Source organism: Triticum urartu, chromosome 6A, assembly GCF_056163025.1.
Source record: "Triticum urartu cultivar PI428250 chromosome 6A, HENAU_Tu73, whole genome shotgun sequence".
Taxonomy (NCBI): Eukaryota; Viridiplantae; Streptophyta; class Magnoliopsida; order Poales; family Poaceae; genus Triticum; species Triticum urartu.
Window position 1 is genome coordinate 499,159,767 of NC_141878.1, and position 16,175 is coordinate 499,175,941.

Genomic DNA, 16,175 nt, shown 5'->3' on the forward strand with positions numbered 1-16,175 from the left:
TGATGATGCATTACCGAGTGGGCCCAGAGATACCTCTCCGTCATATGGAGTGACAAATCCCAGTCTTGATCCATGTCAACCCAACAGACACTTTCGGAGATACCCGTAGTATACCTTTATAGTCACCCAGTTACGTTGTGACGTTTGGTACACCCAAAGCACTCCTACGGTATCCGGGAGTTACACGATCTCATGGTCTAAGGAAAAGATACTTGACATTGGAAAAACTCTAGCAAACGAACTATACGATCTTGTGCTATGTTTAGGATTGGGTCTTGTCCATCACATCATTCTCGTAATGATGTGATCTCGTTATCAATGACATCCAATGTCCATAGTCAGGAAACCATGACTATCTGTTGATCAACGAGCTAGTCAACTAGAGGCTTGCTAGGGACATGTTGGTGTCTATGCATTCACACATGTATTACGATTTCCGGATAACAAAATTATAGCATGAATAAAAAGACAATTATCATGAACAAGGAAATATAATAATAATCCTTTTATTATTGCCTCTAGGGCATATTTCCAACAGTATGTTGGTCTACTGACTAAACCCCTCCGGTTTATATAGACATCCGAGAGGGATAGGGTTACACAAAGTCGGTTACAATGGTAGGAGATCTACATATCCGTATCGCCAAGCTTGCCTTCCACGCCAAGGAAAGTCCCTTCCGGATACGGGACGGAGTCTTCAATCTTGTATCTTCATAGTCCAGGAGTCCGGCTGAAGGTATAGTCCGGCTATCCGAACACCCCCTTATCCAGGACTCCCTCAGGGACCCTCGTTGTCGTACGTTCCTTCCGAAAGCGATCTAGATGTCACTGTTCAGAGATGTGGGTTGATTGTTGGGGTGATCTATAAGCGCGTGCTTTGTATAAAGAGGTAGCCAGGATTGGTCCCCGGCCAGTCTCGCAATGTGCAGGAGTACTTAGGGTGATGAGCCCAAGACCCCTTCGTACTTTGGATTTAGACCGGCGTGATGACCTCCCTGAAGAGTCTAGGTTGGTCTACGACGTATCGATCTGTCGAGGCCGGACATTACCCATAAAAGTGTGCCCAAAAGTATGTCCGGCTAGAGTTAATCGAGCGTGTGGGTAATGAGGTGCAGCCCTGCAGGTAAGTAATCTATTCGAATAGCCGTGTCCGGTAGCATGACGCTTGGAGTTGTATCCTGATCTACTACAACTAGAACTGCATACTAGTTTTGAAACTTAAATGATGTTCTACTCCGGGATCGCTTTCTCGCAGATAATCGAGGAAGGATCCTAGAGCATTGTTGATATAAACATGTTACTATATATTTTATGTGCTCCTCTCTTCTACTGCTGCAAGGTGATGGCTGCAGATGATGCTAGTCTTCGCTAGGATAGGCTTCCCCCCCTCTATTCTGGCAGTTCTGCAGTTTAGTCCAACGATATAGCTCAATTCCTTTGACACTGATGCATACTTAGCATAATTCTGATGTAAGTCTTCGAGTACTTTGGATGAATATTCACGGTTGCCTTGCTATCTATTTTTTCTTCCCGGATATTGTGATCAGATGATGGAGCCCAGGAACGAGAGGAGCCCGAGCTTGGCTACTACATGGAGATCTAGGACCAGGAGTAGTTTGGAGATCCCAGGCAGGAGGCCTGCGCCTTTTTGATCTAGTCGTTGTTTGTTTTCGCCTTCTTAAGACACCTTTGTAAATGTCTGTACTTAGACCTAACTCTTGATGTAATAACGGGTCCTCGTGACCCAGATTTGTAATTTATGAGATTTATGTTTATTCTTTGTGTCGTAGAGTTGTATTGTGATATTATACCGTGAGTTACTGATTTTGATCGTGCATGTTGCGTGGATATTTAGTGCACGATTAATTTTGGAGGCGTCACAGTAAGTTAGCCTCCTATTTTTAAATTTTGTTTTGATTAAACGGACGAAATATCGTCCATTTTATATAAATTATGTCAGAACTTTAGCTTATTTCGTTGTGTTTGATGAAATCTGTTCGAGTTATTCAAATTTGTTTTGAAATGGACGCGAGTACGATTGGATAGCTGACTCCGCATCACTGTTGATATCGTGTTTGTTTTGATGATCAACGTTGGAGATGTCCTAGGACTTAAAAGAAAATATATAGATATGATCGAAGGGCGGACACCGACACCATTTCTATTATTTCTAATAGTTCGGGTGCGTATGGTCAACACCATAGATTAGCCGCCGAAACACTGAACGAGCACATATTTTGCAACGACGAATTGGACACCAGCCACCCCCGCCCGCCACGCAAAAATGCCCTTTGAGGCGAAGAATGGACGGTCGAGACCGGCACCAAAACGACGTGTACACCGATCTAGAAAAAAGAGAGAGGGGAAAAGTATACGGTTATACTTTCTTCCAAAGAGAAAAGTACTGGTATATACTCCACCGTATAAACAATCGATATGATTGAGCTACGCCACGTTGGTGCAGCCTACCGGACCATCCATCCATCCGAGGGCCCCAGAAGGGAAAAAGAAGAGGCGATATTCCAATTCTTTCCACAGCCCACTTGCACGTTCCGCACGAGCCCATGTTCCGCATTTCCTTTCCCATTCCCACACCACCCGGCCCCAATCAACCAACCTCCTCCCCCGCCCGATCCCATCTGACCACCCCCAAAGTCCAAACACGACTCTTCCGTGGATCCATTTTTCCTCCGAACAAACGGGCTCCGTCCAACCACGGCACACCGCACGCCAGCACTGCGCGCCCCCTCCCATTCGCCGAGGCCGCTGTGCGGTGCGCGCCCGCCCGCAGCGGATCAGCAGAACGGAACGAATCGAAAGACCCGGCACGCGACGAACCTGCCCCCACCGCCAGAGACGCCGCCACCCGCGCGGCCCACCGCCGACGATCCACCAACCGCGGACCGATCGACGGCCCAGATGCCGCACCCGCCCCGCGCCGCGGGTACGCACGGGAAATGGCCGGGATCCCTCCCTCCCCCCTCCCGCACACCGCCAGCCGAGCACGCCGCGCCGTAACGGCCCCCGCGAGAGCGACCCGACCCGCCCCGCTCCACGGGCGGGCAGGCGGGCGGGCGAAGATAAAGAGGCCCGCATCCCGCAAACCCTAGCCCCCTCGCATATATTCCCCCGCCCCGCAGCCCCTGGTCACCCCTCTCTCTCTCTCACCGCAAGACCGGAAGGAGCGGAGCCGCCGAGCCGGGAAGAGCCACGACCCCATCTTCCTCGCCTCCGCTTCCGAAGGGTGAGTTCCTCCGCGCATGGCCGCCCACTCCCCTCCCTTCCCTCCTCTTCGTTCTCGGTAGGCTATTTCTGGCTTTGTGGCGAGCCGTGGTCGTCCGTGCTCGCGGCGTATATATAGATCCGCCTCCCCGTTGGTCGAGTAGATCCATTTGTGTTCGTTCCGCTTCGGTTCAACTCGGTCTGGCGCTAGTCTCGCGTCCTCGGTGATCAGATCCGTGCCTCCTTCCTCTCCGGTAAGGAGGATCTGCTGTTTGGTAACTCGTTGTCTCCTTTGTTCGTCAGATCTCATGTGTAGATGCCTGTTTTTCCCCGTCGTTTTGCGCGATCTAGTTTGTTGTCATCTGGATCGCGCCGGTTTTTTGGATCTCTGGATCCGGAAGTCGTTGGCCTTGTACGTCCAAGTCGGGGTATGCGATAAAAGAGGTCTTGTCTTTGTGCAATTAGATCCAGTCTTATTTTGTGCTACCTGATCTGTTGACCTGACGCGAGATGCCCCACATAGTGTTAAGAGAAATGGAGTTTTTTACTCGGATGTTAATGTCAACAGATCTGATCTGTTTTTGTGCCTTTGTTTGTTTAGATGCAAGTAGATTTCTGTTGTACATCACATGCACCAATTGAAAGCCGTGTCTTTCCTTATGATTAGTTAAGATCTTTTGATGTTGTACTGTGGGTTTTAGTTCTCATGAAGTTGTTTCTGTTAATGATGCACTTTGACTCAGCTGATCCACCTGGATTAAACTTAATTTCAGTTTAGCATTATGTGCTGATTTTGCCAACCATGTTCTAATATCCCATTTGAGTATTTTCAAGCGGCTCAACTGTTTCCGTCAGGTTGCAATACTACTATGTTTATTAATTTTGTTGCTAGTAGGGATTATCGGTAAATTTCCAAAATGTGTTTGTGACTGCTATTCATACAGATTAGGGCTAACCAAGTTGTAGAGATCACTTTGGTTCTTTATCATGTTTCTTATGGTTACAAGTTGGTGTAAATGTTCGTTAATTACATCCTTGTTATTATCTATCTATATGAGATAGTACGTTTTACCTGATTTACTTGTTATTTCCTGGCTGTATGTTAGTTTATACACTGTTTCATAATTACATCAAGCTTGCTAACTTGTACTTTGGTTTGATTGTTGTTGCAGGTCAGAGATGGCGGACCGTGCTAACCACCCGTCTGTCATGCAGAAGTTTGGTGGACAGTTCCACCTTGCCTCCAGCTTCTCTGAGGGTGTTCGTGCTCGCAACATCTGCCCTTCTGTGCCATCCTATGAGAGGCGCTTCACCACAAGCAGCTACATGACTCAGAACCTTTGCATCAGTGTCCCCATGATGTCATCTTCTCCATTGTTTGCCAATGCACCACCTGAGAAGAAAGGTGTCAAGAACTTTGCAATTGACTTCCTCATGGGAGGAGTGTCTGCTGCAGTTTCCAAGACTGCTGCAGCTCCTATTGAGCGTGTTAAGCTGCTTATCCAGAACCAGGATGAGATGATCAAGGCTGGCAGGCTCTCTGAGCCATACAAGGGTATTGGTGACTGCTTTGGCCGCACCATCAAGGATGAAGGCTTTGGCTCATTGTGGAGAGGAAACACTGCTAACGTCATCCGTTACTTCCCAACTCAGGTATCCATCTCTTGTTGTTATGCTTATTTTCATTAGCTTTCATGGTCACATGATGGTAATGGTGCATGTTGAATGCCTTTTCTCAGTCTTTGAACTTCACATGAAATGCGGCATTTTACAATCTGGCTGTATTGTTATTTGTGATGATGCTCTTGATGGTAGTCCAATAAATATCTCTATCATCTGTTTGTCTTGTTTTTGAATGCTAGTTTTACAGCTGATGCATTTTAGGAGATAACATTGAATATCTCTATTGTATCCAGAAATTCTAGTTCAAATATTTCGTTTTCATATGGCTGATGCTAGTTTTATGCACCAGAATTATTCTTTTGCTATTGTTTTCTTGTTCTAACTTGATCTAATTCATTGATGTCTTTTTCCTAGGCTTTGAACTTTGCATTCAAGGATTACTTCAAGAGGATGTTCAACTTCAAGAAGGACAAGGATGGTTACTGGAAGTGGTTCGGTGGCAACCTTGCTTCTGGTGGTGCCGCTGGTGCTTCCTCGCTCTTCTTCGTGTACTCCCTGGACTATGCTAGGACAAGGCTGGCCAATGACGCAAAGGCATCCAAGGGTGGAGGTGACAGGCAATTCAATGGCCTGGTTGATGTCTACCGCAAGACTCTCAAGTCAGATGGTATTGCTGGGCTTTACCGTGGATTCAACATCTCTTGTGTTGGAATCATTGTCTACCGTGGTCTGTACTTTGGACTGTATGATTCTCTGAAGCCCGTTCTCCTCACTGGCACTCTCCAGGTTTGTTCTAGTACCTTGCCACATTCCATTCTATTGTCAAATTTCTCTGTTTGTGTGACAGCCACTGACATCCTTGATCACCATTCACCTGTTTGCAGGACAACTTCTTTGCCAGCTTTGCTCTTGGTTGGTTGATCACCAACGGTGCCGGTCTTGCATCTTACCCCATTGACACCGTCCGCAGAAGGATGATGATGACCTCCGGAGAGGCTGTCAAGTACAAGAGCTCCTTGGATGCTTTCCAGCAGATCCTGGCGAAGGAGGGTGCCAAGTCTCTCTTCAAGGGTGCTGGTGCCAACATCCTCCGTGCCATTGCTGGTGCTGGTGTGCTCTCCGGCTACGATCAGCTCCAGATCCTCTTCTTCGGCAAGAAGTACGGCTCAGGCGGTGCCTAGAGGGGAAGAAATGATGACGAACAAGAGAAGTCTGTTCCCAGTCCTGCCCTTCAAGGATCTGGCGAACTTTTATCTTTTTAACGTTGGAAGGCAATAATTTCTGTAGAGGGTGGATTTTCCCAACATTCGTTTTTGGTGGAGGCATCGAACTCCAGAGGTTGTCGTAGGTTGGCGGCAGCGTTCTCAAAACATTTACTATCATAGGGGTTGAGTTTGAGTTCGAGTATGTGCCCTGAATCGTTACTGGGCAATTTTCCTTAAATACATTGTCCTCCAATCCTACTGAGATTATTATGGTCCAAGTTTATGCTGTTGGTCTTGACATCCTATTTCTGTTTGCATTTTTAGTTTATGCTGTTGCTTTGCCTGATCATAATTCTTATTGATTTACCTGTGATTCTTGTTTTACTTGCTTTGTCTGTGAGATTCTGATTCGTGTTAGTACACTGCCTCAGTTCTGAAATGTAGTAGTGCGTAGCCAAACATCACAAACTTTGATCAAATTTGCGCAACATTTACATCGTATCATTAACAATAATAAGTATTTTCATGTTAAATATATTTCGTGTTATAAACATAAATAGTTTTAAAGTTCTGGAAATTTTTGACTTTAAAAAAAATATGCTTTTGTTGATTTTCTCTCTTCCTGTTTTCCCTGTACATCTTTTGCTTCTCTACGCCATAAGTGATTTGAAAATGACCCATCTAAGGTAGCACCCAATTTAGGGCCATAAGGTTTGAATTCTATGGTAGTTTGATTCCCAGGATTGGAATCCTATGGGATTTGTTCACAAGGAACATCAGTTTTTCTGTGACACAATCAAACAAACTTGAACATATTAAGGATTGAATCATTTGTAGAAAATCTAGCGGCCACTTCAACCTTGAAAAAAAAGTCATATGTTTTTCAGTGTTTTTTGTGACACCATCAAACAAACTCAAATCTCCATTCCTTTCCTAGTGTATTTTTTTTTGTTCTTGTTTCCAAAATTTGCATTTCGTGACATACATCTACGCGACTTGTTAGAGATTGTGCTATAGACGATGTAGACGGAAAAATAACGAACTTCTGCATCTCTGAGGTCTAAAAGAACTTTTCTAGTAGATGATGCAGATGCAAAAAAATATATCTCCACCTTTCGAAGATGTAAATTACAATACTTCACAGTGCAAATATACATCTTCACCTATAGGAAATGTCCAACAGATTTCATTTTTCTTTTGTTCGCTCGCCTGACGTCCGGGCCATGGCTGACCCCGTCGCCTCCTCCGCCGCAGCCGCTCACCTGCTGGGGCCTTCGCTGACGCGACTACCGTCGGTTATCCGCCGCCGCCCTACCCCAGCCGATCGCCGTTGCGGTTGCTGTCCCACTGCCAGATTCGACCGCTCCATCGCCACCGCCTCCGGTTCGTCGCTGCTTGCCCAAATCGGCCTAATTGACCGCTTCTCCGCCGTCGAATCACCGCCGTGCTGCTGATCTGAGCTCCTGTCGCTGCCCCCGGACTCGAGCCGCACACACGCCGCCCCTCCGACGCTCCTTTCTCCGCCTCGAATTGCCGCTCCTCTGCTGCTGCACTGCCGCTGCTTCGCCGCCCCGATTCGCGTTGCCGCCGTCCCGATTCACCACCCCCGCCGCCCCTCCGCCACCCCACCACTGCCCAGACGCAGCCGCCCCGAATCGTGCCGCGCCGCCGCCGTCCCCACTGCCGCCGCCGATTAATTTTTACATTTGCAGTTTGCATTTTCTATTGGAGTTGCTCTTTTATATCTCCGTTTTGCATCATCTGCTGGAGTTGGCGCTTTTTCAAAGATGCAAAAAACACTTTTTAAAGATATAAATCTCGTGTTTTACATCTTTAAATTTACATATTTTATTGGAGATGCTCTAAGCGGACCGAACCAAAGACTTCACTTACGAAACGATGAAAAATTGTGCAGCGGGTGCCATGGTGGAGAACACTTTGTCGCTGGTGCAGGTGTAAGACCGTGAACAATCTGACGAGCGCGGCTTCAGCTACTAGACGATGAGAGGATATCCAACGACCAGCCTGCCAAGAGGCCAACGCCCGCCACACGCTCCCACCCTGACCTCGGCGCCGCCCGGCCGACCCGAATGGCGACTCTCTCCGCCCCCTTGCTCCGTTCCCACCACCGTCACCTCCCCGTCCGCTCCTCGCCGCGCCGCTGCCCTTCCGCCGCCTTCCCGCGCGGGTTCGCTCCCCTCGAACCCCTCTCCTCCCGCGGGCCCTCACGCACCGCCGTCCGCTCCGCCTCGACCTCGGCAGCGGCACCGGAGGCCGCCGAGGCAACGGGAGGCGCGGTCCCGAGCGAAACGGCAGCGGAGGAGGAGGTGGTGGAGGCGCGCGTCGTGCTCCCCACCAACGAGTCCTCCGAGAACCTGCTGCGCATCCGCCACACCGTACTGCTCCTGCCCTCCATTTCCCTTCTTCCTCCGTGCTTCTACTGCCATAATTGCAGCTGTTTCAGCCATTCAGTTTCTTATCGTTCGATGCGTGTTGCTGACTTGATGTTGGCTGATTTTGTGTTCAGTTAGTCAGCTTTGTTACTGTCCCCAACTGTAGCAGTGTTGGTTAATTTCTGTTGCATGGTTGCTCGCTGTTGCAGTGTGCCCATGTCATGGCGATGGCCGTCCAGAAGCTGTTCCCCAACTCCAAAGTGACCATAGGCCCCTGGATAGACAATGGCTTCTACTATGACTTCGACATGGAGCCCCTCACGGATAAGGACCTCAAGAAGATCAAGAAGGAGATGGTGAGCATACATTGGTTACATTTGATCACAGATTGGATTTCTGAGTGTCGAGCGAGGGATTTAACTTGTTTACCATGGTATGTTGGTAGGACCGAATCATTCGCCGGAACCTTCCATTGGTGAGGGAGGAGGTGTCCAGGGAAGAGGCTCAAAAGAGGATCCAAGCGCTTAACGAGCCATATAAGCTGGAGATTTTGGAGAGAATTAAGGAAGAACCCATCACAATTTATCACATTGGTAAATATTATTGTTTGGTATCAGCTTACTTCTCCGATGCTTGTTATTTGCTATTACTGAATAATGATCGGTGGATTTTATGTACTTGCTGCTGTGTCATGCAGGAGAAGAGTGGTGGGATCTGTGTGCTGGCCCTCATGTTGAGTCCACTGGCAAGATACAGAGAAAGGCTGTTGAGCTCGAGTCTGTTGCTGGTGCTTACTGGAGAGGTGATGAGAATAATCAAATGCTACAAAGGATATATGGGACTGCATGGGAGAGTGAAGATCAATTGAAGGCTTACATCCACTTCAAGGAGGAGGCCAAGCGCAGAGACCATCGGCGACTAGGTCAGGACCTTGATCTGTTCTCTATACAGGTATGATCTTACATTCTTACTTCTAACATTTACTTAAGAAACCATCTGAGTAATCCCTTAGTAATTGAAGCATAGCCTCAACTTTCCTAGTGTCCGACAGTATTGGACTTCACCATTTTGTTGACCCCTAAAAGTTCGATGGCATCATGCTAGCATTCATGCTTGCAAGGAAGTGACCACCAGATCCAACCAAAGTAATTAAATGATATTACCACACCATGTGATATGAAGTGATCCCTTCGCTCTGTCTGGCCTAGCAGTGGTCTTATTTTGACAACACATCTGCATTCACAGATATTTGCTGTCACTGTCAATTCTATATCAATTTTATTACTTTGGCATTGGCATCCAGACCCGACCTCTGTAAATACCTTGCTATCTGTGCGTATGTGGTATTCTGTTTTTGGTAATAGTGACTGTAGCCAAACAACTTTTAACAGGAAGATGCTGGTGGGGGTTTAGTATTCTGGCATCCAAAAGGTGCTATCATCAGACACATTTTAGAAGATTCGTGGAAACAAACTCACCTGCAACGTGGTTATGATCTATTGTACACTCCACATGTTGCGAAGGCTGATCTCTGGAAGATCAGTGGACATATAGATTTCTACAAAGAGAATATGTACAACCAAATGGATGTAGAAGATGAGCCATATCAACTTCGGCCCATGAATTGCCCTTACCACATCTTGGTATACAAGAGAAAGCTACAATCATACAGGGATTTACCCATCAGAGTGGCAGAGCTTGGAACTGTCTACAGATACGAGCTCTCTGGTGCTCTGCACGGGCTGTTCCGCGTAAGAGGGTTCACACAGGTATTTCCTTGATTCCGAATTTGATTTTGTCTAATTGCATGACGATGTTTTCCTGTATTCTGCAACCACCAGATAAATATTGAACGTTATGCAAGGTTTTGTGTTTTCTGAGATGACATATGATTTGTTGTACTTAGGCATTTGTTCTTTTCTAGAAGCGTTCTGCATTTATTCTTCATTTTCTCTGGACTATTTCCCACATTGTTATCTTAACTAGCATGGATGCTTAAGTAAAGGCATTGTTCAGTAATTCCCTAGGTAGACCTTTTCTTGTGCCCTATTAAGAAAACGTGGAGGCCCCGACTCACAGTTATGTATGTTATATGATTTTGTTAAAATTATGCCCACTACTCTGACATTACTAACATGGGCTGCTCTAGGTGTCTGCAACAAGTTTTAGACCATAAAAATATCTGTCAAATGTTCATTGTAAAAATATATTAAAATATGTTTATTATGCAGGATGATGCCCACATATTTTGTCTCGAAGACCAGATAAAAGATGAAATTAGAGGAGTTCTTGATTTAACTGAAGAAATACTGGGGCAGTTTGGCTTCCGGAATTTTGAGGTAAACCTTTCAACCAGGCCAGAAAAATCTGTTGGCAGTGACGACATATGGGAAAAGGCAACAATTGCTCTGAAAGACGCACTAGATGATAAAGGATGGGGATACACGGTTGATGAAGGGGGAGGTGCTTTCTATGGTCCAAAAATTGATTTGAAAATTGAGGACGCTCTTGGAAGAAAATGGCAATGTTCCACCGTGCAGGTAAGTTATATTTTTTTTCTACAAAGAATAAGCAAATTCGTGGATTTTCTTCGAGGGAAAAGGGCATATAACATCATTCGTTTTTCATATATTTTAGGTTGACTTCAATTTGCCTGAACGGTTTGACATCACTTATATTGACTCGCATACTGAGAAGAAACGACCTATCATGATTCATAGAGCCATCCTTGGGTCTTTGGAGCGATTTTTTGGCATCCTCATTGAAAACTACGCTGGTGATTTTCCACTTTGGCTTGCTCCAACCCAAGCCCGTATTCTACCTGTCACAAACAATGAGGTTTGCTCCCTCTACCTTGCATTAGTTTCACTTGTTAAACCAATATTTTTACCTTGTACTGTAGTAGATTTGTGCGAAGTAAAGAAGGTACTACTACTTTATATCTAGGTGACCCTAGGCAGGACAACAACATACTTTTATTTGTTATTTGCATGGCACACACATATCAGATGCTTGATTTTTGTTAGCATCACTGACGAATCCATGACATGTTTCAAAATTTCAGTTGCAGTACTGTAATGAGGTGGCTTCAGAGCTGAAATCGAGAGGTATCCGCGCCGAGGTATGCCACGGCGAACGTCTGCCGAAGTTAATCAGAAACGCCGAAACACAAAAGGTGCCGCTCATGGCGGTCGTTGGCCCCAAAGAAGTCGAGGCCAGGACGCTCACCATCAGGTCCCGGCATAACGGGGAGTTGGGCACCATGCCCGTCGACGATTTCATCAGCAAAATCCAATCGGCCGTTGCTGACAAATCTTCCCTGTAGATATCCCAGTCTGTTAAAACTTCAGTTCATATCGTAGAGCAGTAGATCTTCTGCTGCACATACACCGTACAGCGCCCACCGGAGTGCTTCCGACGAAACCGAGCGACGGAGGTCCAACAATTTTGTGCAGAATTGCCATCACGACACACTATATAGTCAGCAACAGAAGCCCAGCATTCTTGATTGTACATAGTTTGTGACCAGACCACATTTCAGTGCAAGTTTTCAGCTAGACCTTCTTGCAGCTCCTTATACAATCACGTCGATAATATTACAGAAATGATGCGACTGCAATCTGCACTGCACCTGCACATCATTGGCATTTCATGAATCTCCAGGCAGCGGTGATCTTGATTAGACGGGCGAAACCCAGCAGGATGGATGCGCGGGCGCATTTGCCGCGACGTTTGCCTGGTCGGCAGACAAACTGTAATGGCCACTTGCCGCTGCAGAGCGAGCAATTGTGTGCGGTGCTGAGTCGTTAAGTCGTGCCGCCGAGATGAATTGGTCTGTCTGCGCCTGTGAGGCGGGGGGCCCCGACCCGATTGATTGGGGCGTCACTCGCTGCGGGTGGGAGGGCGTCGTGCGGATCTATGATTGGAGCGTGATGGACGGACCGAATTTTACCGGGCAAGTCAGACAACACCTGGGACAAAAACCTGCAGGCTGGAGGACACTGGGATAGGTAACTTCTCCACCCCAGTCCCAGATCAGATCTTCACTTACCCCGCGGCGTCCGTAAAAGATCCAGCGGCAGCATAAAAGTGGTGGGACCACGTAGCAGAGGAGCGCATGCTCATACACACAAGAAATAACTCAATTTTACAGAGCCGTCATCTTCCTGGGTGGAAAAGATGGAGAAACGTGAATTACCTCTAGAGATAAGAGGTAAAGCCTTTTCAGCTATTTGTAATTCGTGATTTAATCATGAGGCGCTGCACTTCTAATGTCAGGATTGCTAAAGGGAAAATTAATTGCGTAAGAAATGAAGAGACCGTAGATCTTTAGACAGAAAGGCATTCTTCCTTGTAGTATTAAATAAATTAAAAGCCCACATCGAATTGAGCAAGTTTGCTTGGTTTGCCAGCTTACAAATTATGCGCGGCACCGTTTTTCGGTTGCATTCACAGCAATGCTTTTCTTTTTCTTTTTGAGAAACACAGCAATGATCCGTGAGATACGGAAAAGAAAAAGGCCCATTAATCTGCACTAACTCGACTACATCTTTTTTTTAGCAGGAACTCGGCTCTATCTACGAGCAGGGGTTCTCAGTTCTCACACATGATCGACAATAAAACGCCCCAACTAACGCTGGTGGTACAGTTGTACCAGCGCGCGCCGTGCCGTGCCGCGAGCGGGAGGGCTTCTTCCGTCGTGACCATCACGTCGCCTCCACCACTCCCCTGGTCTCCTCCCTCCCTCCACCACCACCCTCGCCCGCAGAGGAATTAAAACCTCCTTATCCTCTCTGGCGCGCTGCTGCCATTGCACCCCTAGCTGCCTGGATCCAACCGTCCCGTCCCTCGCCCCTTCCCTCTCTGATCCGCGCGCTCTCCTTTTGGAGCCTTGCGCCGCGCCCCTTTCTCCCTGTCCCAATCCGCTTCGACGTCCCTCCTCTACCGGCGCGTTCTCTCCTTTTGGTGCCCCCCAGCGAGCGAGCTCTCGGTGCCCGTGCCACCGCCCCTTTTGCCACGCTCTCCTCTTTTTGTCTCCACCTTCTTGGCTAGCCGTTGAAGGGGCAGCCATTGTTGCGCAGCCGGTGAGGTGAGCTGAGGAGGATGTCGTCCGCGGTGGAAGCCATCTCCTGCTCCAAGGTCGCCGACATCGCCGCGGCCGGGCCTGCGGAGGCCAAGGAGTGCGCGGCGGCGGTGGCGGAGCACGGCAACGGCAACGGCGGGGCCGGGGACGCCGCGGCGACGAACGGGAAGAAGTGCGGCGGCGACGTCGCGGCGCCGCCGCATTGCGGCAAGGGCGTGGAGGAGGAGGAGGACGAGGACGGCGAGAAGGTCCCCGAGCACATCGACCTCGGCCCTATCCTCAGCATCAAGGACCAGCTCGAGAAGGACAAGGTAACATGTCAGCATGCGCCGCATTCTCGCGCCTGAATTCTTCTAGCTGCCTGCCGTCGACCGATGGATGGATCGATTGATGCGTCTCCTTTCTCCATGACATTGTGCAGGACGACGAGAGCCTGAGGAGGTGGAAGGAGCAGCTGCTCGGCAGCGTGGATTTGAACTCCGTGGGAGGTAAACCTCTGCAACCATGCAAGAACTTCTCGTCCGGGCAGATCGATAATTGCTCGCGTTCAATTTGCCCCGTCCTCGTGAACCCTGCGTAATGGCGGGCAACACCACCAGTACCAGTACGTGTACGTAGGACACCGGCACTTGCGCAGTTTGGCATGTGAGCACCGCCGTGTTCCGTCGTCAACACGCACTGCCCCGTGAACCCATCCGTTGCTTTCCGTGCTTAATTATAGAGCGTTTTCACGACTCCGTCTGTGCACCGGCCGGCCGGCCGGCCGTAGTGGTACTACTCAACAGTAGAACTGGAGCGGGGAAAATTTTAAAAGGTGGTGGGCTCCGTTGGCTAGGTCGTCCGGCCTTGTCCTTCCGTGCTAATCATTTCGTAGGGAAAAAACAGACACATGGAGCCCCCCGTTTTCTCGAATGCACTGGTCTGGTCGGTCCCCGTACGTTGCCGTGCATGGTTGAACTATTGTGCCTTCGCCATTGACGATATGCGTTCAGAGTTTTCAGACTTCAGATACAGGGTAGTAGTACTGATCGTAGTGCCTTCTTGCTGCCCTGAAAGTGATGCATCCCGGGAATAATGCATGATTTGTCGTGGTGATAGCTAAGTCTTTGTGACTTTTGGTCCGATTATGCCCAACACGTCTTTGCAGGGCATAATTGATGGGAGGCAGCCTTGTTTGTCTGACATAACAGCATAAACCGTTAAGCACGTTGTTCATGTTTTTAGGAAGGCATTTCTAACATCAGAATTTAGAATTCAAAACGATCCGTTATTTGATGGGAGATTTCGATGTGAGATTTGAATGCACGGTGATTGATTGATTGACTGGTGCAGAGACGCTGGAGCCGGACGTGAAGATCATGAGCCTGTCCATCCAGTCCCCGGGGCGGCCGGACATCTTCCTGCCGCTGCCGGTGGAGCCCAGCAGCGGCAAGGGGGTGTGGTTCACCCTCAAGGAGGGCTCCCCGTACAAGCTCAAGTTCACCTTCTCCGTCAGCAACAACATCGTCTCCGGCCTCCGCTACACCAACACCGTCTGGAAGACCGGCATCAAAGGTACTAGTAGTAAAAACGAATGAAACCGATTCACCAATTCTCTGCTTGCAGTTAACGAATCGTGATGGTTTTGCTGGTGCAGTTGACAGCACAAAGGAGATGCTGGGCACGTTCAGCCCGCAGCCGGAGCCGTACGCGTACGTGACGCCGGAGGAGACCACGCCGTCCGGGATGTTTGCCCGGGGATCCTACTCTGCCAAGACCAAGGTCGGTAATCAAACGATGATCGAGTTTAATTGTTCAGAGATGCACTGCAGGATTCAGAGGTCTGACGGTTCGACGTTTCTCTCTATCTTTGGCAGTTCCTGGACGACGACCGGAAGTGCTACCTGCAGATCAACTACACCTTCGACATACGCCGGGAGTGGCCGTCGTCAAGCTGAGCCTTCGTCCAGTCCGGTCCGCCGCCGTGTACAAGTGAGACGTGCCTGCCTGCCTGCCTTGGTTACTACTGCTGCCGTTGAAGCAGACTGGTCTTTGTTTCGTTTGCGTTTTACTACTACCTGTTTTTTCGTGGTTGCCCTTAGGGCTATTGTCTCCTGTGCGTCTGTGTAAATTTGGTTCGGTTGATTGTACGTCGTAGAGGCCATTCGTCTGTCCGCGTGTGTGTTTGAGCTTTGCCAGGGTCTGTTTTGAAGAGCGAACTGTCATGTTGAGTTCATGTGTAATGCACCAGAGCAACGCGGCTGCGCGCACTTCGTGTAATGCTCAAGAAAGAAAGAATATCTGCCACTCACATTCTGAAGGTTGGGATTCATCTTCTGACCTGCGACTTTTGTTTGTCATGTGTAAGTTGCCGATTGCCTAACTTCCACATGGACATGGTGGTGCGCAGCGCACACCGGAGACCGGCCGGATTGTGTGCCTGACGGAAGGGATTTCGGGCCGGCCGCCGGAAAGCCGAGAGCGACGAGGCAATGCCCGGGTCGTCGCCTGTGGGTGGCTGTAGCGCGACGATTCTCCGCAACTTGGTAAAATGGGTGCCCGGCTGTTCCTTGTTACTACTTCCATCGGCCACTACCACAGGAAACTCGAGATCGGCGTGGAGGTGCTCGCCCTCGCCATGCGATTCCCGGTGTGGGAAATCGGACGAAC

General features: G+C 48.7%; 3 protein-coding genes across 4 annotated transcripts; all 3 read left to right on the plus strand.

The window, feature by feature from the left end:
* The first annotated feature begins 3,087 nt into the window (after positions 1-3,087).
* On the plus strand, positions 3,088-6,348 carry LOC125514390 (ADP/ATP translocase 2). 2 transcript variants are annotated; one of them, XM_048679702.2, is made up of 4 exons: positions 3,088-3,244; positions 4,395-4,875; positions 5,260-5,631; positions 5,730-6,348. In XM_048679702.2, exons 2-4 carry the CDS (start codon positions 4,402-4,404, stop codon positions 6,024-6,026), a joined length of 1,143 nt encoding a protein of 380 aa, XP_048535659.2. In that variant the 5' UTR covers positions 3,088-3,244; positions 4,395-4,401; the 3' UTR covers positions 6,027-6,348. The 2 variants fall into 2 exon arrangements, with proteins under 2 accessions (XP_048535659.2, XP_087384599.1); XM_087528473.1 differs by lacking the exon at positions 3,088-3,244 and adding an exon at positions 3,306-3,476.
* Positions 6,349-8,058: 1,710 nt separating this feature from the next.
* EMB2761 (threonyl-tRNA synthetase, putative / threonine-tRNA ligase) lies at positions 8,059-12,000 on the plus strand. Its single transcript, XM_087528472.1, has 8 exons — positions 8,059-8,446; positions 8,653-8,799; positions 8,889-9,036; positions 9,141-9,394; positions 9,835-10,212; positions 10,675-10,983; positions 11,081-11,281; positions 11,508-12,000. The coding sequence occupies exons 1-8, from the start codon at positions 8,141-8,143 to the stop codon at positions 11,766-11,768; spliced, it is 2,004 nt and encodes a 667-aa protein (XP_087384598.1). The 5' UTR covers positions 8,059-8,140; the 3' UTR covers positions 11,769-12,000.
* Positions 12,001-12,271: 271 nt separating this feature from the next.
* On the plus strand, positions 12,272-15,816 carry LOC147965881 (rho GDP-dissociation inhibitor 1-like). The gene is made up of 6 exons (XM_087528474.1): positions 12,272-12,656; positions 13,007-13,837; positions 13,948-14,014; positions 14,859-15,080; positions 15,163-15,287; positions 15,383-15,816. The coding sequence occupies exons 2-6, from the start codon at positions 13,547-13,549 to the stop codon at positions 15,461-15,463; spliced, it is 786 nt and encodes a 261-aa protein (XP_087384600.1). The 5' UTR covers positions 12,272-12,656; positions 13,007-13,546; the 3' UTR covers positions 15,464-15,816.
* The last annotated feature ends 359 nt before the right edge of the window (positions 15,817-16,175 follow it).